Source organism: Sceloporus occidentalis, unplaced genomic scaffold (assembly GCF_023333645.1).
Source record: "Sceloporus occidentalis isolate IW3139 unplaced genomic scaffold, rSceOcc1.0.p SCAF_8, whole genome shotgun sequence".
NCBI classification, from domain to species: Eukaryota; Metazoa; Chordata; class Lepidosauria; order Squamata; family Phrynosomatidae; genus Sceloporus; species Sceloporus occidentalis.
Window position 1 is genome coordinate 12,721,504 of NW_028316988.1, and position 22,882 is coordinate 12,744,385.

Here is a 22,882-nt window from a genome sequence, read left to right on the forward strand (position 1 = left end):
CACACACACAAGCACCCAGGGCCTTTTCCTGCCCTTGGCCTCAATCCCAGCCAGGCAGCCAAGGGGTGGAAGGGGAATTGGGCCTGGCTTTGGGGCCCTGTGCCGGCTCCAGGCTCCTGCGGAGGGCAGGCCGGGTAGGCCCCCAGGGACCCTTCCTTCCTCTCGGTCTCCTTTGGGCCCCGAGGCAGATGGAAGGAGCACCTGAAACCCAGCCATTAGCCCGACCCACGGCTCCCCTCCCTGCCTGCCTTTCGGAGGGGCGTCTCCTCGGGGGCTGTGAGGCGGCAGATGGGGCCTGGCCCCCCTCCTCCAAAAGAGAGAAAAGGGAAAAGGGAGAGAGGGGCTGGTGTGCTGGACATTTGACATTGCATACAGTTAATGCATAGGGATACCCACCCTCTCACTCCCTCTCCATGGATTCAACTAGCCAGGGCTTCAAAATATTCCCCATATACATACATACGTACATACATACATATATATATATATATCAAAGGGACATAATGACAGTACTTGCGATCTTGCCCATAGAGAATCATTGGAGAATATAGGGATACATTGGATAATACTTGCCCACAGGGAAACTGTGGGGAATACTTGCCCATAGAGAATCACTGGAGAATACTTGCCCACAGGGATACATTGGGAACTACTTGCCCATAGCAAACATCTCCAATGCTTCCCTGTGGGCAAGGATTCTCTATGGGCAAGTCTTCGCCAAGGGCCCTTTCCTGGGACAAATGGCAAGCCTAACCACTGTGTTTCAGTGGTTGCATCCACTTACATCCTGGGATTTGCAGCCTGTGGTTTCCTCAGGTCCTGGGGTGTGCACTTTGGGGCTTTTTGAAGCCCCCACTCCCACTTACATCTTGGGATGTGTAGTTGCAGCTCCTCCAACTGGCCCAGCTGGCAGAGGGGTGGTGGTGGTGGGGTGTTTCCCAAACCCTCCAAACCTGGGATTCCCCTGGTTTCCTGGGACAAAAGGCAAGGCTACCTAGGTCCCAGTGCATTCCAGTGGGTTGCCACCCACTTGGCTCCTGGGCATTTGCAGCCTGTGGCTCCCTCAGGCCCTGGGATGTCCAGTTTGGGTCTCCTCCAAGGCGCCCGGTTGCCGAAGGGGCGTGTGCGGGTCGCCTTCCCCATCCCCTTCTTCCGGGGGCTTCCCGGTCTTTGCTGCTGGAGCAGGGCCTTGGCTGCGTTTGCCCCGGGGGGCGTGGCTGGGGCGTGGCGGGTCCCCTTGGAGGAGCCAATCCCCGCCCGTCCCGCGGTGACGTCAGAGGGGCGGTAGAAAAGGCGCGGAGGCTGGCGCCGGGAAGAAGGGAGTGGGAGCGGCGGCGGCGGCTGTAGCTGCAGCTTCGGCTGCTGTTTCCTTTCCTCTTGGAGCGGGACGAAGGCGGTTCTGGGGCGGATCTGGGCCGGGCCCAGGCTGGGAAGGATGGCCAAGGAGGATCCGCAACCGAGGAGGAGCCCTTAGGAAGAGGAGGAAGGAGAGGAAGAGGAAGAGGAAGAGGGAAAGGAAACCTTTTGTCCGGTTCTGGTGCCGGTCCGGCCAGGCCATGCTCTTCCACAGCTTGGCCGGTTCCGAGATGCACGGAGTCATCGACGAAATGGACCGGAGAGGGAAAGGGGAGGCCCCCGCCATCAGCTCCGCCATCGACCGAGGAGAGACCGACACGGTAGGAAGAGGAAGAGGAAACGGGAGGGCGAAGGAAGGAAGGAAGGAAGGAAGGAAGGAAGGAAGGAGGCCAGCCCAGTCCAGACCCAAACTCGCTGGGAAAGCATCCCCTTGCAAAAAGGAGAAAGGAGGGATCGCCCCTAAGCCTGGGCTTTTATTTGGATTATTAGATAGATAGATAGATAGATAGATAGATAGATAGATAGATAGATAGATGATAAGGGGAGGGTGGGAAATGGCTGGTTTGGGACGGATTTAAGAAGAACTACGGAACGTCGTAGGCCTTGCTTTCCGGTGGGATCGAGAAAAGGGACGGCAAAAGGGAGAGAGTTTTCGGCAAAGCAGGTTGGAAAAGGGAAGAAGGGATGGGGAAAATAGAGGAGAGGGAGAGAGAGAGAACGAGGGGATCTCAGTCCTTTGCCTGGGATGAGGTTTTGGAGCTGCAGGGATTTCCAGGTCACCCCCCGCCCCCAGAAGAGAAACAGTTTCTTCCTTTTCCTTTCCCTTCCCTTTCCCTTTCATTTTCCAAGTCTTCCCTTCCCTTTTCTTTTTTAAGTCCTTTCCTTCTCTTTCCTTCCCTTCCCTTTCCTTTTCTTCCCTTCCCTTTCCCTTTTCCAGTCCATTTCTTCCTTTCCTTTCCTTTCCTTTCCTTTTCTTTTCTTTCCTTTCCTTCTCTTTCTTTCCTTTCCTTTCCTTTCCCTTTCTTTCCTTTCCTTTCCTTTCCCTTTCCTTTCCTTTCCTTCTCTTTCTTTCCTTTCCTTTCCCTTTCTTTCCTTTCCTTTCTGTGGCTACGAAATGCAAAGTTCTCTTTTCAGCCCGACTTTTCCTTTTCTTTGAAAACTGGACCAAATCCGAGGCGAAGATGTTCAGAAAGACTCTTCTTCTTCTTCTTGAAACCGGGAATTAATTTCGTTTTCGTTTTTCTCCCGAATCGTTTTGGGCCAAAGCTCCGTTTTCGGTGGAGAAGAAGCTGCGTCTCGTTTTTCTTTCCGTGTTTTATTCCTCCTAAAACGATTCAGCCGGTTTTTCCGAAGCGGAGAATGAATATCGGGGGCTATTTGGGATGAAATCTTTCCCCCTAGTTTTCCTTCGAAGGGCCACGAATTGGAGTTCCTTTTTCTCTTTTGGTTCTGAGTGACTTTCCCCAAATATTCTGCCGCCTTCTCCAACAAAACCAATCCGATTTCCTTTGCATTTGTGCCCTTGAAAACCCGCGGCATGGAAACAACTTCCTCGAAAGTAATTTCTGAATGAGAAGCGGAGAGGGTAAGAGTTGCGTGTTTTGTTTTTTGCGGGAAATGTGTATTTTTGTTTGGGAAGAAGAGACCAAAAAACGTAACTTGTTGGGGGTTTTGTCTCTGGAGAGGGTTGGGAATTCAATTTTGTTTCTGTTCTTAAAAATGCTCGCTTTGGGAGTTTCTTGAGCACTGGAGCTCAGAAGTCGGAATTCATTGGCAACCAAATATATCCACGTTTCTATTATTTCTCCCATATTTTTTGGGATGGATCTCTGGGGCCTTGGAGACCCCGGATGTATGGAGTGGGTTTTTCAAGAACCTCTTTCCTCATAATTCCTCTTTTCATTTTTGTCATCATATCAGGAATATATATATATATATATATATATATATATATATCTGATTTTTCCAGGGTTTCCTGGAAGAGAACCCATTCATTGCCTTGCCTTTTGCAAATGTACATCTGAAAAAGACCATTTCTATCCGAGTCGCATTTTGAATCACGCAAACGGCGGAAGAGGGGAAAGTCCCGCTCTTCAGTTTTCGAAGCCTTCTGTTAAAACGATTTCATTCATCATATTTTTGTTATTTAACGGAAGGAAGAGAGGCTTCGGATCGACGCCAAACCCGACTCCTGTTTACTCAGGACTTTGTCTCCATTGGATTTCTTTCGCTGAAGATTATATTTTGGTTTTCCAATCCTACTCACTCCTGCATTTGCCTGGGAATCCTTCCCATTGCATCCTTTGGGTCTACTCTTGAGTAGCCCTGACACAAACCATCAAAATACAACTCTCTGCCTCAACCGAAGCGGTCTAAAAACCCGTTTTTAATACAGATGTGCTACAGATGTATGCATTTCCAGCCATGCAAGTCCTTTTAAGATCAACCGGACTTACTTACTCTTGCTTCGCAAACCTACTAGGAATCCAACCATTTTACTAAAATGGGATGTGTAGCCGAAGAAATTGGGGTCCCCTTTTTTTTGTTCTTCCCTCCAAAAAATTATTCCAAAAGGAAAAAAACCGTTTCTCTTTCCTTTCTTCCTCTTCTTTCTTCTGAATTAGAAACCCCGACACTTCTATTTTGTTGTCATTTTTGTGTGTGTCTTCAAACAGTGCATTGCGTTTAATTTTGTTGTGAACGCCTTCAAGTCGTTTCCCATTTATTTCCTCTCCTCAAAAAAGTCATCTTCAGTTGTTTTAATGCCACTTTTTAAAAAAGGAGATATCTATCCTTCTCTCTCAAACTCTATCTATCTATCTATCTATCTATCTATCTATCTGTAAATAAATAAAAATTAGGATGATGCTCCTAAGAAAAGAGGCCACAATCTTTTCTTAGGGCCAGCCTCCTCTTTCTTTTCTCCTCTGCAGTTTCTCTTCCATTTTTGCTCTACTTCTGCCCTTAATCCAGATTTATTGGGAGAAATCGAGCGAAAAAGGAGCTTCTCTCCAGTTTCTTTCCCTTCCTCTGAACACTTTCCTTCCTTGGAGACAGATCCGAATTAAGGGGTCTAGATTAAGGGTATGGATGTAGAGGTCTGGATTTAGGGGTCCGAATTTAGAGACCAGGACGAGGCTTTTAGGGTCTGGATTTTGTTTTGGGGGGAGAAGCCCTTCCTGCCCCCTCCGAGGGAAGAGGCCTTCTGGGCCACAGACTTCCAGGCCCCCTTTCCTTGCTCTGGGCGGCAAAAGGGCGGGTCCTTCCTTCCCGGAAGAGGAGGGGGCTGGTTGGGGGACCCTGGACCCTTCCTCCACTTCCTCCCCCTCTTCCTTCTTTTCCTGCTCCTCTCCTTCTCTCGTTCCTCCTCGTCTTCTTTCCTCCTCCTCCTCCTCCTGGTCCTCCTCTTCTTCCTCTTTTTTTCCTCCTCCTCTTCCTCCTCTTCCTCTCCTTCATTTTCTTCCTCCCACTCCTCCTCCTCCTCTTCTTCTCTCCTCCTCCTCTTCCTTCCCTTGTTCTTCCTCCTCCTCTGCTCCTCCTATTCTTGTTCTGCATCCTCTTTCTTCTCTCCTTCCTCTTCCTCCTCTGCTCTTCCTATTCCAGTTCTGCCTTCTCTCCTTCCTCCTCTTCCTGACCCTCTCCTGCTTCTCCTCCTTCCCTTCCCAGGCGATGCCTTCGCTGAGCAGCGGCGGCGGCGGCGTTGTCCCGGGGTCCCTGGGGCCGGTCTCGGTGTCCGGGGGCTCGGGCGGCGGGGAGGCGCGGGCGGCGCTGTGCGCGGGCTGCGGGGGCAAGATCTCGGACCGCTACTACCTCCTGGCGGTGGACAAGCAGTGGCACATGCGCTGCCTCAAGTGCTGCGAGTGCAAGCTCAACCTCGACTCCGAGCTCACCTGCTTCTCCAAGGACGGCAGCATCTACTGCAAGGAGGACTACTACCGGTCAGTAGCAGGGAGACAGGCCCGAGGGGACGGGGGTGGGGAGTGGGTGGGGGGCACATGGCCCAAGACCCCAGCAGGGAAGGCAAGGGCACCCCTAGCCCTGCAGAGCTCTCCACCTTGCATCCGTCTAGCCACGTGCAGAGGGGCAGCTTCCAGGAAACAGCATGATGCATAGATGCACAACTTCCAGGAAGGAGCATAGCTCGTGCTAGCTATGTAAAGATGCACAGCTTCCTAATGCATCTGAGGAAGTAGACCGAAGTCTGCAAAAGCTCCTGCTGCCCACTACTTTCTTTCAGTGAGTCTCAGGTCTCTCTACAGACTGATTCCATCGCTTCTGCTATATATAAAATGTGTAGCTTGCAGGAAAAGCATAACCTGTGCTATAGAAAGACGTGCAACTTCCAGGAAAGGGCATACTTTGTACTACGAAGATGTGCAACTTCCAGGAAGGAGCATAGGTGGTACTATACATGTATAGAAAGATCTGCAACTTCCAGGAAAGAGCAGAGCTTGTCCTATATAGGTATAGAAAGATGTGCAGTTTCCACGAAGGAGCATATATATATATATATATATATATATATATAGAGAGAGAGAGAGAGAGAGAGAGAGATGTGCAATGTGCAGGAGGGCGCCTAGCTTGTATTATATAATCTAAAGATTTGCAGCTTGCAGTATGTGTGTATATGTATATATAATATATATATAGTGGGAAGCCGTGCCCCCTGACTGTGGGAAGGCTCCTGGCCGGTGCCCCCTGCCGCCCCCAGTGTGCCAGCGGCGTGGGCCTGACCAGGCGCCCCTCGTGGGCCTGTCCCGCTTTGTCCCGCAGGCGTTTCTCGGTGCAGCGCTGCGCCCGGTGCCACCTGGGCATCTCGGCCTCGGAGATGGTGATGCGGGCGCGGGAGCTGGTCTACCACCTGAGCTGCTTCACCTGCTCGACCTGCGCCAAGGTGCTGACCACCGGGGACCACTTCGGCATGAAGGAGCAGCTGGTCTACTGCCGGCTCCACTTCGAGGCCCTGCTCCAGGGATGCGACTTCCCGCACCAGCCCCACGGCCAGAGCCAGCTCCACTTCGGGGAAGGGGGCCCCGGCTCCGGCAAAGGGCCCTCGCTGGGCACCGCCGCCGCCCCGCTGGGCTTGCCCTACTACAACGGCGTGGGCACCGTCCAGAAGGGCCGCCCCAGGAAGAGGAAGAGCCCCGGACCCGGAGCGGACCTGGCCGCCTACAACGCCGGTAAGGGCCCAGCGAGGGCCTCGGAGATGGGGGCAGAGAAGGGGGGGGGGAAGCAGAGGAGACCCGGCTTGGCAAACGCCTTCCGACGTGCGGTGTTTGACGCGTGTCTTGTGGCCCTCCCGGGCTTAAAACCGGGAGTGCCTGTGTCTGTAGGGTCTGTAGGGGATGATCCGGATTGTAAGGTCCATTGTGTGGCTCCGGAGGAAGGAAACCCACATTGTGAGGATTTGGAAACGGTCCCGACGCGTTTCTGGCGTTTGGTCGGATGGAGCACTTTGCGACGTCTTCCTTTTCTTTTGACTTCTCTTCCTTGTGAATCTTGAACCGAGTCTTGTGGGGTTCATTTGGGCTCAGGAATGATGCATAATGATGATTATCATTACCAATTATTATGATTATTTATTATTAATTACTTAATTAATATCATCAATGATAATGCGCCAGAAGGACGGAAAATGGCAGGAAGAAAGAGGGAGAGGTTTCGAAGGGGGAGATTTGGGGGTCGTTGATTTTGGGGATTTGGGGGAGAAGTCGATGGGGGTCCCAGAAAAAGTGTGGTGTGGGGATGATGGGTCTCAATCCTGCGATGGAAAAGGACTGATGGGTTTTGCAGTGCTTGGGACAATTTCATAGGCATTTTTACCTAGACAGAAAGAGGGTTAGAGGGGGAAAGAGACCCCTATAAAATGCCCCCCCCCCAATCTTTGGGGAAATCCACTCCTTTTTTCCTCTTCGTTTTTCCCACCGTCGGGAACGCGTTCTGAGCGTTTGGGGGAAACGGCAGGGCCGGCGAAAGGAGTTTTTGTGTTTGTTTGTTGTGGGAACCATTTAAGGACAATTAAGAGGAGGGGAAAGTGGGTGGCTTTGGAGAAAAAGGGCTTTTGAGAAGCGAAAAGAGCAGGACTCTAAAACAAATTATTTTAGATTTTGGATTAAAATGAGGTTTGGACTCTAAAAAGTGTCAGGAAAGTCTTTTTCGTCGGAGACACAACGCTGAAAAGACCCGAAACAAACGAAGAAAAGAGAGGAAGAGAGGTTCGACAAATCAAACTAAACGATTCCAGATGGAATCATTTTTATTTTATTTATTTTAATACATTTACAGCGCTATATAAATAGTTGAATAATAATAATAATAATAATCTAACTTTTAAAAAACCCGATATTTAAAACTCCTAAATTCTTAACGAAAAGAAAAGGGTTTCTAATCAATAATAATAATAATAATAATAATAATAATAATAATTTATACCCCGCCTCTCCAGAAGAACCGAGGCGGGTTACAACCACAAAAAACACAAAGGAAAAACATGACTATATAATATACAGACATAAAATGACATAAATCCCCTTAACCCCGTTCCTTAACACTGAAACGACATCATTATAAAATGTAGTTAAAACCACGTAAAATAGCCATAATTGGCCATAGGACAACCCATATCAAGGAAGAAGACAAACCAAAATGGAAAAGTCCTCCATTCTTAAGGAAGGTTTAATAATACTAATACTAATACTAATAATATAATTTATTTATATCCCGCCTTTTCCCAGGGGAATCAAGGCGGATTACAACAGAAGTATCGCAATAAAATATCATCAAAATACAGCTCCACAATCCAACCTTCCCTTTTATTCCTTCTCTCTCCCAAAAACACCTTTAATTTTTCTTACAAATCCAGATTTCTCAGCCTTCCCTCTTTTATCCCGTTTATATTTGGATTTTTCTGCCTATTTATTGTTTTCTGGAGGAGAAAAGAGACGGAGATGGAGCCTGACAAGTGGAAAAGGGCTCCGGAGGGGGCCAGGACTTCAAACACAGACCCTCTTTCCAACCCTTTCTAACCCCCATTACTCAGCTTTTTAAACCAAGGCTCTTTGTGAACCCAGCTTTCCTTTCTCTCTCTCTCTCTCTCTCTCTCTCTCTCTTCCTTCCTTCCTTTCTTTTTGGGTTTCGACAGAGAAGGGAAAGTGGGATTTTTTTTTAAATCTGGGGTCCAACTGGGACTCGATTCGTAGCTTGAACTGAAACAGAATAACAACAATAATAAATGGAATAATAATAATAATAATAATAATAATAATAATAATAATTATTTAATGTATTCCTCTTTCATTCCCTCCTTCCCTTCCTGAGGACTTTTCTGAGTCTCTCAACCCAATTTCAGGTTGCAAAATCATTTCGAAAAGAGATATTAAAATTTTGGAGGGTGGCAGGACCGAACTGTCCAAATCCAGAACTTTGCCCCGGCTGCATTTGTTTGTTTATTTTGGAGCTGCATTTTTTTGGGGGGGTATAGGCCTCAGCACCCTCCCCACTTTTGGTTGCTGGGTTTGTATTGAGGGGGGGTCTTTCTTTCTTTCTTTCTTTCTTTCTTTCTTTCTTTCATTCATTCTTTCTTTCTCTCTCCCATCCCCTTCCATTTCCAAAATCTTTGCTGGTCTCAAAAATCTCCTCCCTCCAAAAAATGGATCCTCTTCGTTTGGTCCCAAAAATCTCCTTCTTGCAAGAAATGGATCCTCTTCTGTTGGTCTCTAACATCTCCTTCCTGAAATAAATAGATCCAATTTTTTTTTGGGGGGGGGGGTTCTCTAAAATCTCCTTCCTGCAAATAAATCAATAAAATAAAAATAGATCTCCCTCTTTTTGGTCTCAAAAAATCTTCTTGCACAAATAGATCCCCTTCTTTTGCTCTCCAAAACCTCTTTCCTGCAAAGAGGGTCTCCCTTTTGGTGGTGGTCCTGAGTCCTGCAGGTCTCCTCAGGAACGAAGGCTGTCTCGGGTCCAATCCACACTGCAGAAATAACGCAGTTTGATACCGCTTTAACTGCCCTGGCTCCATGCTATGGGATGCTGGGATGTGTAGTTTCTTGTGGCACCAGAGCTCTTTCTGCCAGGGAAGGCTCAATGCTTAATGAAACTACAGTTCCCAGAATTCCCTAGCACGGAGCCAGGGCAGTTCAAGTGGTGTCAAACCGGGTTATTTCTGCAGTGCGGATCCAGCCTCGGTTCCTTTTCTGGCATGACTTTGGCTGAGAGGCAACAAGAAATGCTAGGCCACCAATGGGCCATTGATGGTGACCCTTGGACCCAACTTCTGCAGCCTCTGATGCCCCCCAGGGCCCTCCAGTTTTAAAGGAGACTGTTACACACGTGATTTGCACCCAATTTTTGCCCCAATCCAGAAAGCCCCCCATGTATAAAAACATGTTAAAATGCCCTAAGAATGCCAAACACTTGGAAAGGTTGGATCCTGCAACATTTGCCTAGGATTTGGGGATGTGGTCCTTCAGCCACAGCTGGCGAAAGTGTGATCTTTCGTTAAAAATAATACATTTTGGAGTACAGTTTTCCAGGTGCTTGAATAAATAGGGCCACTGGGGGGATTCTGGGAGTTGTAGTCCCCCTCAAAGCGAACGTTTCCAAGCTCTGCTCTGGATGGTCCTCTGCCAACAACCCTCCTCCAGAGAGAGAGAGGCTGCAAACGCACTGCAGATTTAACACAGTTTGACACCGCTTTAGCTGCCATGGCTCAATGTTGTGGGATTCTGGGATTTATAGTGACACCAGAGCTCTCTGACAGAGAAGGCCAAATATCCCACAAAACTAAAAATCCATCTCACCAGCCACAGAAAATCTCAGGAGAGGCACCCTTTGAATGCCCTCAACAGATATTTGGGGAAATGTTGTTCTTTCCATAGAGAATCCATTTTAATGGGTCCCTGCATTTCCTTCCATCTCTGTCTGTATCCACACTGCACAGTTATATCAATTTGATGCCGCTATGAGTCTGAAGACCAGGTTTCAGTTCTCAGCTTGGCCAGGAAACCAAGTGACTTTAGGCACATAACACACTCTCAGCCGCAGGGGAAGGCAATGGCAAGAAACCTGCCATGAAAACCCCAGGACAGGTTCAGCTGAGGGTTGCCATAAGTTGGAAATGACTTGAAGGCACCCAAGAGCAGCACCTGCGGTCCCCAAAGGATGCTCATCCTTCCCAAAACTGAACAGAGCGATGCCCATCCTTTCTGGCCTAATCTGGGATGGACTCCAGCACCCATCATCCCTTGGCCATGGATTGCCAAGCACCCATAGTTCCTTGACCATGTGTTACACCATGCAAGGCTGCGCTGTCCATGTCCAGCTAAGATTTACACCATGCAAGGCCCCACAACCTCTCCCGAATATCCTGCTAGGAGTTGTAGCCACAGAACTGGATTAGAGCAAGTCACTGAAGTGGAGCAAGACTGGGCATGAAGGGGAACTTGCAAAGCTGGAGAATGCCTATTTTCTTTTCTTATTTGGGTGGGCTCAGCTGGTGGCAGAGAGACCCAGAAGGGGTCCAGAGGCCACCTCTGAGCGTCTGTGGCCCAAGAGGGCTGGCTGGCGTGACTCTTCTGAGAAGCAGGGCCCTCTCTTCCAGAAAGCCTGAGCTCAGCTGTGTGCAGATCACTTTTTCCAAACCGTTCCAGATGTTGCACTGCTCCTTGTGGTGCCTGCGGCAGCTGTTGCAGTTTGTGTGTGTCTCTGTGTATATAACACACACACATATACAGAGACAAGGAACTGGGGTGTTTCTAAGCACCTTCCAAGGACAGGGCTCAGCAAAGTGTTGGACTGAAGCGTCCAGCATCCTCAGCATTAGCTTTGCCAGCGAAGGGAGGATGGAAGTTGCAGTCCAACAACATCTAGAGGACCGTTCGAGGTTTCCAGACTGTCAAATTTTCAAAACAGCAATGAAAATGCATGACATGTAGATTTGATAACTGAGAAGTAGTCTTTAACAAGTTTTTCTTCTACCTAAATGCCAAAAGGAAGCACTTGATTTCTATTAACCTTGCCTTGTGTTTTTCTGTGCAATTAACACATTGTCCTCATTCGTACATTACGTGATACACACACTTCTGTCTTTAGGAAGGGCCCCAAAATACAGGATTTGGGACTTCTTATTCAGTCCTCAAAAAGGATTGCCTGCCAACCCTGTTTCCATCTCAGCCTTAGGGCAGCCAGGAGTCCCACCACGCAAGACCCCGCTGGCCTCTCCAAAATATCCTGCTCCTTGCTCCAGGGTTATTGCCCTTCCTCCCATGTGAGGCCTTGCATCTGGAGAAATGCACCTCCTCTGAAGCCCAGTGGATGATGGTGCTTGCTATGAAAAACCAGACCAGAAAGGCCATCTACACAGACAGGGATTCATTCCTCCACGCTGAGCATTTATTATTTCTTTATTGCTCATTTATTCCATGAATATATCCCGCTTCCCCCCCCCCCCATGAGTTCAAGGAGATGTACAAGGCTTTCTTCCTCCCCACTTTATTTAGCAATGGCAACAATAACAACAACCACTACCTTGTAGGGTAGGCCAAAACAAGAAAGCATGCTTGGATTCGGAATAACCCAGAGGCCTCTCATGACAGACAGACACTTTGGCCACTATACAACACTGTCTCTATCTTGGGTTGACCCCCTTTTACCAGCCCTGAACTACACAACACACACATTGTGTTACTTTTGGTAGGAAGGAAAGAACAGCTTAGGAAGCAGAAAGGGGACACCAGTGTACATGAAAATGAAACAGTGTGCAAACTTCCAGATTACATTGGATTCCAGTTTACAAAATCCAGCACTTTGGCCACTAGACCACACTGCCTCTGGCTTGGGTTGACCCCAGTTTCCCCGTTCTCCAGCCCTTTGTGGCATCGCACACCCCTCTGGGCCACTTTTACTGATAGGAGAGAAGCAGAAAGAGAATACTGGAGTTGATTTGGAGAGGAAAGAGACCAGTTTTCATTCGGTGTTGCAGTGGATCTGCAGCGGCCAATTCTTAGCTTCTTTGGTTCTTCCCAATCTGCAAGCGTCTAGATTACATTGGAATGCTTCTTTTGCAGAAAGTAGATTTATGGTAAATATAGCAGTCTGGTTGGGTGTAGCATCCTACCATCAAGGCTCATTATTTATTATTATTATTATTATTATTAAAATGGCTTATTTATTTATTTTGGAGGAAGGGGCAGCATTGCCAGTTGGGGGTCCTCTGACTTTTTTTTCCCTTGGGAAATCCCCTCCTCTCCCAAACCGTCTCAGACTGGCTCCAGTTCTCTTTCCCTGCCCCCAGACACATTCCCCGCTAGGCCAAGCGCCCATTTGGACCCATTCACGGGGCATGAGGTTAGACAAAGACGCCATTCACGCTTTGTCTGGGCAGAGTGGAGATGTTTTGGAGAGGAAGGAGACCAGTTAGTTCAGCCGTTTGCAGTGGGATCTGGTGGCCAGTTCTTGGCTTCTTTGGTTCTTATTTGTTGAGCAGAATGGATGGAGGGAGGACAAGGCGTCCCTTGGAGAGCTTTGCAGGGGAGCAAGATGTGGGTCAGCCAGGCCACAGAATGGAAAAATTACTTCTTTCTTTAGGGGGGGGGGAGGAATAATCTCTTCTTGCCAACAAGGAGTAGTGATCCAAGTATGGGAGGAAGCCACCATGGATGGTGTAGCAAGCTGGGATGCAAAATGGTAGTCCATGCTTGCTTCCTCACTCCATCCGTGTTGCTTTGTGCTTTGTTGACAATTAAAACATTGAAGGTACAATTGATTGATTGATTGATTGATTGACACCCTGATGCGGGAATGTAGGACGTGTAATCCTTGCAGGCTTTGAGGTGAGGACCAATGCTTGTGAGCATTATGTGACCACCATCCATTTTAAGGAAGAGCTGCAGAAAGCTATATGCATTTCAGTTGTGGCTCCAGTGTGATGGATTCCCTGCTCTGCCTTCTTTGTTGTAGTTGTGTGTCTTCAAGTTGGCTCATGATGATCCTAAGATGAACCTATCATGGGGTTTTCTTGGGCAAAATTTGTTCAGAGGAGGTTTGCATTGCCTTCCCCTGAGGCTGAGAGCATGCAACTTGCCCAAGGTGACCCAGTGGGTTTCATGGTCAAACAGGGAATCAAACCTTGGTCTCCAGAGTTGTAGTCCAATGCTCAAACCTCTGTTCCACGCTGGCTCCCATCCTGAACCATCCATGGCTTCATTCCCACCTGCGCTACTCAATGGTGGCCAAAGTCAGGGATGAGAATCATATGGCCTTCCAGAACTTGTTGGACTCTAGTTCCAGCAGTCCCTAGCTAGTAGCAATAGTAATTGGCAGGGGATGCTGGGAACTTCAGTTCATCAACCTCTACAGGGAGGCTTGATTCCCATCCCTGGCTTGACTCCAATTACTAGCCCCATCTAGGGTAGGTTTGTTGAGCCCACAGAACTTATATCTGTTTTTAACTTGTTTCCCATTGATTCAATGGGTCCATTGCAGTTGTGTTAGTGTGGAGTTGTGTTTGAGGGTTGGACTATGGAGACCAGAGTCATGGAAGTATCCTACTGGGTGACTTTGGGCAAGTCACACTCCCTCAACCTCAGAGTAAGGTACAGTAATAGTAAACCCGCTCTGAACAAATCTTGCCAAGACAACCCTGTGGTAGGTTCATCTTAGAGTCATCATAAGTCGAAGGCAGTTGTATTGCAGTTGTATTTAGCAATTTTCTTTACATGGGGAAAGGATTTGTGTTGATTTCCAAGTGTTGCCTGACTACAACTCCCAGCAGCCTTAGCCAGCAAAGCCAAGAGTGAGGAAAGCTGGGAGTTGCAGTCTAGCCCTATGATTTCCATCCCCATTTGAGTAGACATAACTAGCCATATTCAGCATGTCAGTAATCTCTCCATTAATTCCACAAGATCAGTCCATTAATTCCAGCATTTGACTTTCCTGGTAGTCCTTTATTTACTCTGTAGCTTTTCCAATAAGGTAAATAATCTGCATTTAAAATAAAGCCACGTCAATGCAGGTCAGGAGTCTATTGGATCAGTGATAATGGACAATGGCAAAAGCCGGTGCAGATGTGTTTAGACAGCTGGATCAATTATTCACATTTTAATACTCCCACGGCAGACCTTTATCTGATTTTCCTCCTCCTTTTTTTGGGTTGCTGTTGGAAGTTGTTTTGGTAGCGTGGGTAAAACAATTACCGAGGGAGAGCATAAAGTGAAGCTTGCCTAGAATCCCCTTCATTTCCACATATAACATGTTTTAACATTTGGAGGGGGGCAAAAGAAATCAAAGTGAAAGGAGTTTGTGGGGAAAGGATGGATAATGGAGAAGCGTGGATGGATAAGCGATGATAAATCGAATGGCCGAGAGGACGGCCAGACAGGATGCCTTGCCGAATTTTCTCTGAGGATTTCTAATTTTAAGAGGGATTTTGTCTCTGTCATTTCAGGAGGGTGTGCATGTGTGTGCGTGTGTGCGTGTGTGCGTGTGTGCGTGTGTGTGCGCTCTGCCTTTCTTTAAAGCCAAATCTGTGGGAGGATTCTGCATGGTTTGCAAATTGAGGTTCTTTCTGTTGGTTATTGTAAGATTCCTTTGTTTCTTTGTGCAAGCTTCATTAGTGCCTTTTTTATTTTACTTTTTTGGTGGCCATATGAGAGAATCTTGATCTCATTGTCTCTAGTAATAAACACATGGAGAATATGAGCCCTCCAGATAAATGTCTTCAAGGGGATTTGCTTTTTTAATGGGATGCAAAGATGCAGGGTTGCGTTGCATATCTATTCTGGTGCTGGGCACGACTCAAACACACTTCTAACTTCTCCTTCCTCCACAATTTATAGTGATTTTTTTGGGGTTTTGAGCATGCCTAATTTTTCTCCATTATCTGCTAAATTCCCTCAACTGAGCTTCTCTGGCAAGGCATTTTAAAAGGAATTTCTACTGAGGGTCCATCTTCTAATTCAAACAGCTCCTGAGTCGAATCTTCTCTGCTACCTACAATTTATATTGAAGAGTGATTTCTTCTTTTAAAAAAGGGGGATTGGGGGGTATAAATCTAGAGATGCAAATGCACTTACACACATTATAGGGAGTGTGGGTTTTAATCTGAGAGCCAGCATGGTGTAGCAGTTTGAATGTTGGGCTACTACTCTCTGGAGATCAGGGTTCGATTCCCTGCTCAGCCATGGAAACCGGTGGATGATCTTGGACGGGTCGCATACTCTCAGCCCCAGAAAGTCCCCTTTGAGGTTGAACTTAGGCTCCTTCAGGTGAAACGACTTGAAGGCACACAACAGCAACAAGCTTCTAATCTGAATCTATTTGTTCATTGATTAAGTTGCCTATATCCATTTGTCTCCACTGTGAGTCCAATAGCAAGAGCCGGGTGTCCATTTGGACACAGAACTCTAACTTAATAAATGCCTTGCTCCTTGTGGGAGGGTCAAAACTGGACAAAAAGAGAAAGAAGGGGAAAATGATCTGTTTGGAGAGGCGGGATATTAATAATAATAATAATAATAATAATTGTTATTAAATACTGTATATGCTCGACTATAAGTCAAACTCATGTATAAGTCGAGGGCAGGTTTGGGGCCAAAATTATGGATTGTGATGTGACCTGTGGATAAGTCGAGGGTAAAATTTAGGGACATATAGCAAAGGACAGAGGAAAACAATGCAAAGAACTTACAAAACCCCAGCATTCATAACAAGTTTGTGCTCACCCTGAAGTAGGATAGATAAGATTGTAGAGGGGCTTCCAGGAGAGACTATACGCTTGCCTTTTACTCATTTCTTTTTAAATAAGAGTTACAATTCAGTACTTCCATTGACCCATGGATAAGTCGACTCAGGTTTTTTGGAGCCCTTATTAGACTGGAATTTCTAGACTTATAGATGAGTAAATACAGTAAAAGAAAGAAAAAAGAGGGGTAATGAAAGAGTGTCTGGAAGACCGTTTCTAGTTTTGAGAAGTGGGTATTTTTTGACTGTGGGGAGGAGGCTGCAACTATTTCGAAGGTGCATTGCTGCTCCTGGAGACATTCAAGAGAGGCAATGCAGCATCAGGGGAAGGTCCAGAAAAAGGGAAACCTAGAGAGATCAGAAGGGTTGAGTCCTCCAATGTTGTAAAGGAAGAAAAGCAACGGGCCAGACTGTGTGTGGTGTGTGTTTTTCTGTCCCTTTGTGTGTCCAGGGTTTCTGCTAACGTGCCCTTTCCTCTTCTCCTCCTGCAAGCTCTGAGTTGCAACGAGAACGACGGGGACCACCTTGACCGTGACCAGCAATACACCAGCAACCAGAAAACGAAGCGCATGAGGACGTCGTTCAAACACCACCAATTGCGGACAATGAAGTCTTATTTTGCTATTAACCACAATCCGGACGCCAAGGACTTGAAACAGCTTGCTCAGAAAACGGGCTTGACCAAGAGGGTGCTCCAGGTAAGGAAAGCCAACCTGGGGGGAAAGAGGGGTCTCTTGGTTGGCCACCCTCTCGCTCCAGCGCCAGACAGAGAGGCTTCCTCCAGTGCCATCACTTTGCCTTCTTGCAACCGCTCTGGCCTTCCACACCGTGCGGAGATGCTGCAGAGATCGCGAACATCCGGCCATTCACATAGCTTCCTTTGGGATTGCAGATGGGTTTGCAAAAATAGGAGGGAAATCAGTGCAGTCTGGGCAAAAATTCCCACAGGGCTCTTTCTTTCTGTTTTTGGAAAATGCTAGCAAGCGTACTTGCGATGGTTGCTGATTCACACACCTCACATTTAGCAGGATCCTTTAAGTGTGAAAATGTGAAAAGGGAGCATACAAGGTTGCGGCATAAATTTGCCATCTTGACTCACTGCAACATGGCTGGAGTTTCCTCCGCATTCCATAAGTTTGCCGAGAAACAAACAAATCAGTTGACATTGTCATGTTGTATATGGGAGTGTGTAATATATATATATATATATATATATATATATATAATGGTTGGCATTTCTGGGGGGAAAGATGTAGAGAGTGGAAGTCTGCTTGTGCCACTGTGATTTGAGAAAGGTATTTAGTTGTGGAAATGACTCACAGAAAGAACCACCTTGAGTCCCCATATTGGGACAAAGGTGAGATGTTGTTATTTTTAAGTTGTGTGCTAAGAATTTAAGAACATTGGGATAACATGTAGTTGCCTTCCCCAATTCTAGCAGTTTCCAGGAGCTGGCCTTTTGCAAGAGCAATGAATCTTGATGGTTGCTTCAAAACATTTGCATAAACTTGAACTGGTATTTTTGTCCCACTTTTGCATTGTCTGTAGCTGCAGTTGCATTCTAGGGCTAAACATTTAATATTAAGGGAGGGAGAGAAGACTTTGGGGTATTGGTTAGTGTGGAAACGTTCCAGTCTAGAAATCCCTCTTCCTCTGACCCTTGAGGTATATGTCCAGTAGGGCTTGTGGTACGCATCTACCTCATAGGGTTGTTGTGAGCTCTCCATGTGTCTGGAAGTGGAAGAGAGACTTGCAGCTGATTGGTTCTTTTCCTTCATATACCTTAGATGCCTGGCAGACTTTGCCTGGAGAAACATTGCAAAACAAATCATCTGGCAAATACAGAATGGTGGATTCTGCCATTTGGATTTTTGCCCCCTGCACTTTTCTTTTTTCCCTTTACAGTTTTGATTCATGGGTTTCACCTTCTTGCTTTGCGTTCTTGCCTGAGGAAGAAAGTCATTAGCTGCATTGGTCAGCAAGGGGGAAATGTTGCTGTTGTTTGCTGTCAACATGGCTTTGGTTTATGGCAATCCTAGGAATTAGAGACCTCCAAGAGGCCTGGTCAGCAACAACCGTGCTCAGGCCGCAGCTTCCTTGGTGGAACCAATCCATCCGTAATGTGGTCTTCATCTTTTTTGACGGCCTTGCATTTTACTGAGAGTTAGTGTCTTTTCCAATAGTCAGGACTCCTGATGTGTCCAAAATATGATAGCCTTAGTTAAGCCATTTTGGCTTCTAGGGACAGTTCGGGCTTAATTTGCTGTCAGGTCCATTTATCTGTCTTTTTGGAGGTCTACGGTGTCCATACAACTCTAGCTCCACATTTCAAATTAGGTTCTCCTCCTGTCATCTTTCTTCACTTTCTAGTTTTCATAGCTATACACAGAAAATGGAAATATTATGGCATGGATGATTCTCATTCCATTGATGGCATGCATGATTCTGACTTTGATATTGAGGGAGACCTAATTTTGATTTATGTCCATCCATTAAATTAAATCTGGGGGACATGAAGACCTTCAGAGATTGTCATATAAAGTGGTTGAGGCTGGCTGAGGCCCCAATGGAAACTGGTTGCATTGGTTTCAGGGCGGACACTGAATTCAGTCTGGTTTTTCATCCAGACTTTAAAAGAGGTGTCCATATTCCTGCAGCTTGGGCAATTCCTTTATAGAGTTTGTACTACAATCCAGAGTGGATTCAGTGTCCTGGTGTCACTCCATTTGGAGTCACAGCCCAACAACATCCCAAAATCCAGATGTTCCTCTGTGTTTGCTGTAAATGTCGCATGGTCTAGATTGGCCTTGACTGGCCTTGACTGCTCTCCAGTTGTGTTGAGACTACGACTCCCATCCTTGGTCATCATGCTGGCTGGCCGTACTGTGTTCCCGCAGGTCTGGAAAGGGCCAGGTTTGTTAGATAAATGTTGTGACGACTAGATTTTCCACGCTGCTCCTTCACTGAAGAAAGAGTCGGCTAATAACTTTGACGTAGTCCAACAGATATGGAGTGCTCCTCATTGGTCAACAGAGGCGTGACACGTTGCTTTTACACTTTTGTGGCCTTTAAAATAATGCAACTTGACCTGAGGAATTTGTACCTTTGTGCCACTTGAACTCATAAATTGTTATGTTGTTGTGTTGTGTTGTGTTCCTGACTTGTGATGACCCTAAGCCATTCCTTTAATGGGGTTTTCGTGGCAAGATTTGTTCAGAGGGGGACATTTTTTACTTATGGCGACCCTAAGGCAACTGTTTTCTTGGCAAAGGGTTTTCTTGGCAAGTTTCTTCAGAGGGGTTTGTCATTGGCATCCTCTGAGGCTGAGAGACTGTGACTTCCCCAGGGTCACCCAGTGGGTTTCTATGCCGTCTTGTTACATGCCTTCAAATGGACTCTGGCGTACGACAAAGGTCTCCAAAGGTTTTCTTGGCGAGGATTATGTAGTGGAGGTTTGCCTTGTCTTCCTCTGAGGCTGAGAGAGTATGACTTGCCCAACATCATCCAGTGGGTTTCTATGGCTGAACAGGGATTGTCTTGGTCCAACACTCAAACTGTGCTGGCTCACATAAATTCTTATGCAAATTCCAACATGGCCTGATAATTCATTGCTTTCTGGGGAATTCTTGACTGCCTTTGCTACTAGAGACAGAAGTCGGAATCCTGTTGGTGTCTCACTATCTTTCCCCAAGGAAAGGGCTGAACATCTTGGTCCAATGTGCAATGGCGCATACAAGAATAATGGCATGCCCTGCTGGATTAAGGGTATGGGAATTATAGTTCACACATGGGGAGGTTGCAGAAGCTGGGTTTATATTGTCCGTATATTGTACTTCCTTCCCTCTCACACTTATTAAAAAGAAAAGAAAAAAGGAAAACAACAGCAGCATTTTAGGGATTAAAATAACCCAAAGCCCTTCCATATGAGAGTTAAATCACCTTTGGCCTGACTCTCATTCTTTATGTGAATAGGCAATTGTGGTTATTACAGAAGAGACACATTTGTAATGTCAGGAAATTCTCTGCCCAACATGGTTTTGGTTTCACACAGAACTGAAATGGGAAATATTTTAAGCCCCCGTCTGCAGCGGTGCCCTCGGGCAGCCTTTGCTCAGTTGGGTGCAACATTTGAGAATTTCTATTATTCATAAGAAGGTATAGTTGCGTTTCGAGCGCCCGCATGGTTTTGTGGTTCGAGTGTTGGACGATGACTCTGGCAGTTCAGCTCCCAGAATCCCCGAACCGGCAGTTTGAGGTCAAAGAGGACCTGAGGTTGAGAAGCATTATCTCAGACAGCTCAGAAATACGCCTGAATGGAAATCCTAGGAGTGTGCTTTTTTATTCTTTGCATACAAAGTGAGGCACTGAAGACCTCTCTTCCTTGGCCTTCCCCATTCCCACTAGATGCATCGTACTACAACTCCCACAATCCCTGCCAATCTGCGCTCATGGGACAAAGATTCAGAATTCAACGGACAGAGGAAAAACTAACCTTTTAGCAGCTCTGCCAAAAGCATGGTTCCCATCAATGGGAGAATGTTGGGAATCATCTGGAGAGTGAGTTTCTATCATACGGACAGCTGCAAAAATTGGCACAAGACCATAAAATTCCAGACCTAGAAAATTTCAAGGCTTCAGTGCACTTACTTAAAACCCTTGTTGTTGTTGTTGTTGTTGTTGTTGTTGTTGTTGGGTTGCTGGCCTTCAAGCCATTTTTGACTTAAGGCGACCCTATCCTGGGGTTTTCTTGGCAAGATTGGTTCAGAGGCAGTTTTCCATGGCCATTCCCAGAGGCTGAGACAGTGTGCCTTGCCAATGAGTTTCATGGCTAAGCGAGGCATCAGTCCCTGGTCTCCAGCATCAGTGTCCGATGCTCAGACCACTATACCATACTGGCTCATGTTAACCTTTCAGAATGGGTGAAAAATCTGTATATATGCTTAGAACACATCTAAAATGGTGTCACGGCCATCACAAAGTCCAGAAGAACCATTTGTCCAACCCTACAACAAAGCCCATCACTCTTTCTTATCAGAGCCAATGTGGGATGGTGGTGTGAGCCCCAACCCTGTGCTTTTAAGGGACAACCAAACCCATCCCTTTATTTGAAGATGCCAGCCACAGATGCAGGCGAAACATCAGGAATAATTCTTCTAGAACAGCGGTTCTCAATCTTCCTAATGCCGCAACCCTTTAATACAATTCCTCATGTTGTGGTGACTCCCAACCATAAAACTGCGGTGTCTTTCCGATGGACTTAGGCGACTCCTGTGAAGAGGTCGTTCGACCCCCAAAGGGGTTGCGACCCATAGATTGAGAATGGCTGTTCTAGAACATGGCCACATATCCCCAAATCCTTCTGTAGATCCATAGAATCGTTCTGAAAACCCTGTGTGACAAAACCATCGCTCTTTCTGACGCATCTTCTTCTTCTCTCTCTCGGACGGTTCTAGGTGTGGTTTCAAAATGCCCGTGCCAAATTCCGGCGGAACCTCCTGCGCCAGGAGAACACGGGGGTGGACAAGACCTCCGACTCCACGCTCCAAGCCGGGACCCCCTCTGGCCCAGCGTCGGAGATCTCCAACACCTCCATGAGCCCCTCCAGCACCCCTACCACCTTGACGGACTTAACCAACCCAAGTATGCCATCGGTCACTTCCGTTTTGACCTCGGTGCCCGGCAGCTTAGACGTCCACGAATCCCGGAGCCCACCTCAGACGACGCTGACGAATCTTTTCTGATGACTCTCGTTTTTACCTTCCTTCCTTTCTTCCTTCCTTCCTTTTTTTTCTTTTTTTTTTTAAAAAGGAAAATTATTCTTAGTTGAATTCCAAGTGTATTTTTTTGCTAGAGACTTTCTCACATCGGGGCTAGCTGCAGCGTAGGAGAATTCGCCGTTCTGGTCTGAGGTTCGCGGTGGACTTGGAAAAATGAACTTGGAAGAGCAACTTGCCACACAACATTTGTGTTCATGTACAGTTTTGTGGACCGGGGCAAAGGAAAACAGTGATTAATTTAAGTTGGCTAAAGCTTCTGTGATATTTTTCAGAGATGGTCATGTGCCTTATATACTGTTCTCCTCCCTTCAACCCAACCTTGGATCACGCGTGGTCCCTTCCCATCTCCCTTGTTCCTTTCTGTATATTTATGACCAGGGCAAAGAACACACACACACACACACACACACACACACACAAAGGAGGACAAAGAAAAAGAGAAAATGTCAATAAGAGTTTTGTTACTTTGAATTAGTCCTAAGCCCTTCATTGGTTGTTCTGATGTTTTAGAATTAAAAAAAAAGTGGGATTAAAAAAAAAGTCTGTTCAGCTATCAGAATTTGTAAAAAAATAAAATAAAACCCTCTAACCAGTAATAAAACCACTTACGGAAACTACCTCCATGTTGTTTGACCATGAGAAGAAGACCAGAGATGTGGAGGACAAATTCATTTTGTTTGCATTGTAATGTTCTTCTTGTGAGTCAGACTGGAATTGAAAATCACTTGTCCTTTAAAGTTTGCATTTCTTCAAATTTTGCAATAGAGTTCTCTATTTATTTTTTAACAAAAATTGCCTGCAGAAATGCATCTGTGGGGGAAAGGGCACATAAACATGCGCATATAAAGGAAAGCAATGTTCAGAATGCATGATATTGGGGAAACTGCTTGCAGAAACATGTGCGTTTGATAGGATGGCATACAAAAATTCAGGGATTAGGAGAAACGAGTGTGTGAATATTCATGTGAACATAAGATTTTTTAAAAATCTCCACATCCAGGACAGAC

General features: G+C 46.5%; 1 protein-coding gene across 2 annotated transcripts; it reads left to right on the forward strand.

The window, feature by feature from the left end:
• Nucleotides 1-1,310: 1,310 nt before the first annotated feature.
• LOC149307953 (LIM/homeobox protein Lhx2-like) lies at nt 1,311-22,633 on the forward strand. 2 transcript variants are annotated; one of them, XM_089534730.1, is made up of 5 exons: nt 1,311-1,676; nt 5,023-5,294; nt 6,130-6,536; nt 16,591-16,796; nt 21,552-22,633. In XM_089534730.1, the coding sequence occupies exons 1-5, from the start codon at nt 1,557-1,559 to the stop codon at nt 21,837-21,839; spliced, it is 1,293 nt and encodes a 430-aa protein (XP_089390856.1). In that variant the 5' UTR covers nt 1,311-1,556; the 3' UTR covers nt 21,840-22,633. The 2 variants fall into 2 exon arrangements, with proteins under 2 accessions (XP_089390856.1, XP_089390857.1); XM_089534731.1 differs by lacking the exon at nt 1,311-1,676 and adding an exon at nt 2,411-2,941.
• Nucleotides 22,634-22,882: the final 249 nt, after the last annotated feature.

Coding starts and splice junctions, on each gene's coding strand:
- LOC149307953 (XM_089534730.1), top strand. CDS start 1,557: ATGCTCTTCCACAGCTTGGCCGGTTCCGAGATGCACGGAGTCATCGAC. Junction 1,677..5,022: donor ACCGAGGAGAGACCGACACG/GTAGGAAGAGGA, acceptor TTCCCTTCCCAG/GCGATGCCTTCGCTGAGCAG. Junction 16,797..21,551: donor TGACCAAGAGGGTGCTCCAG/GTAAGGAAAGCC, acceptor GGACGGTTCTAG/GTGTGGTTTCAAAATGCCCG.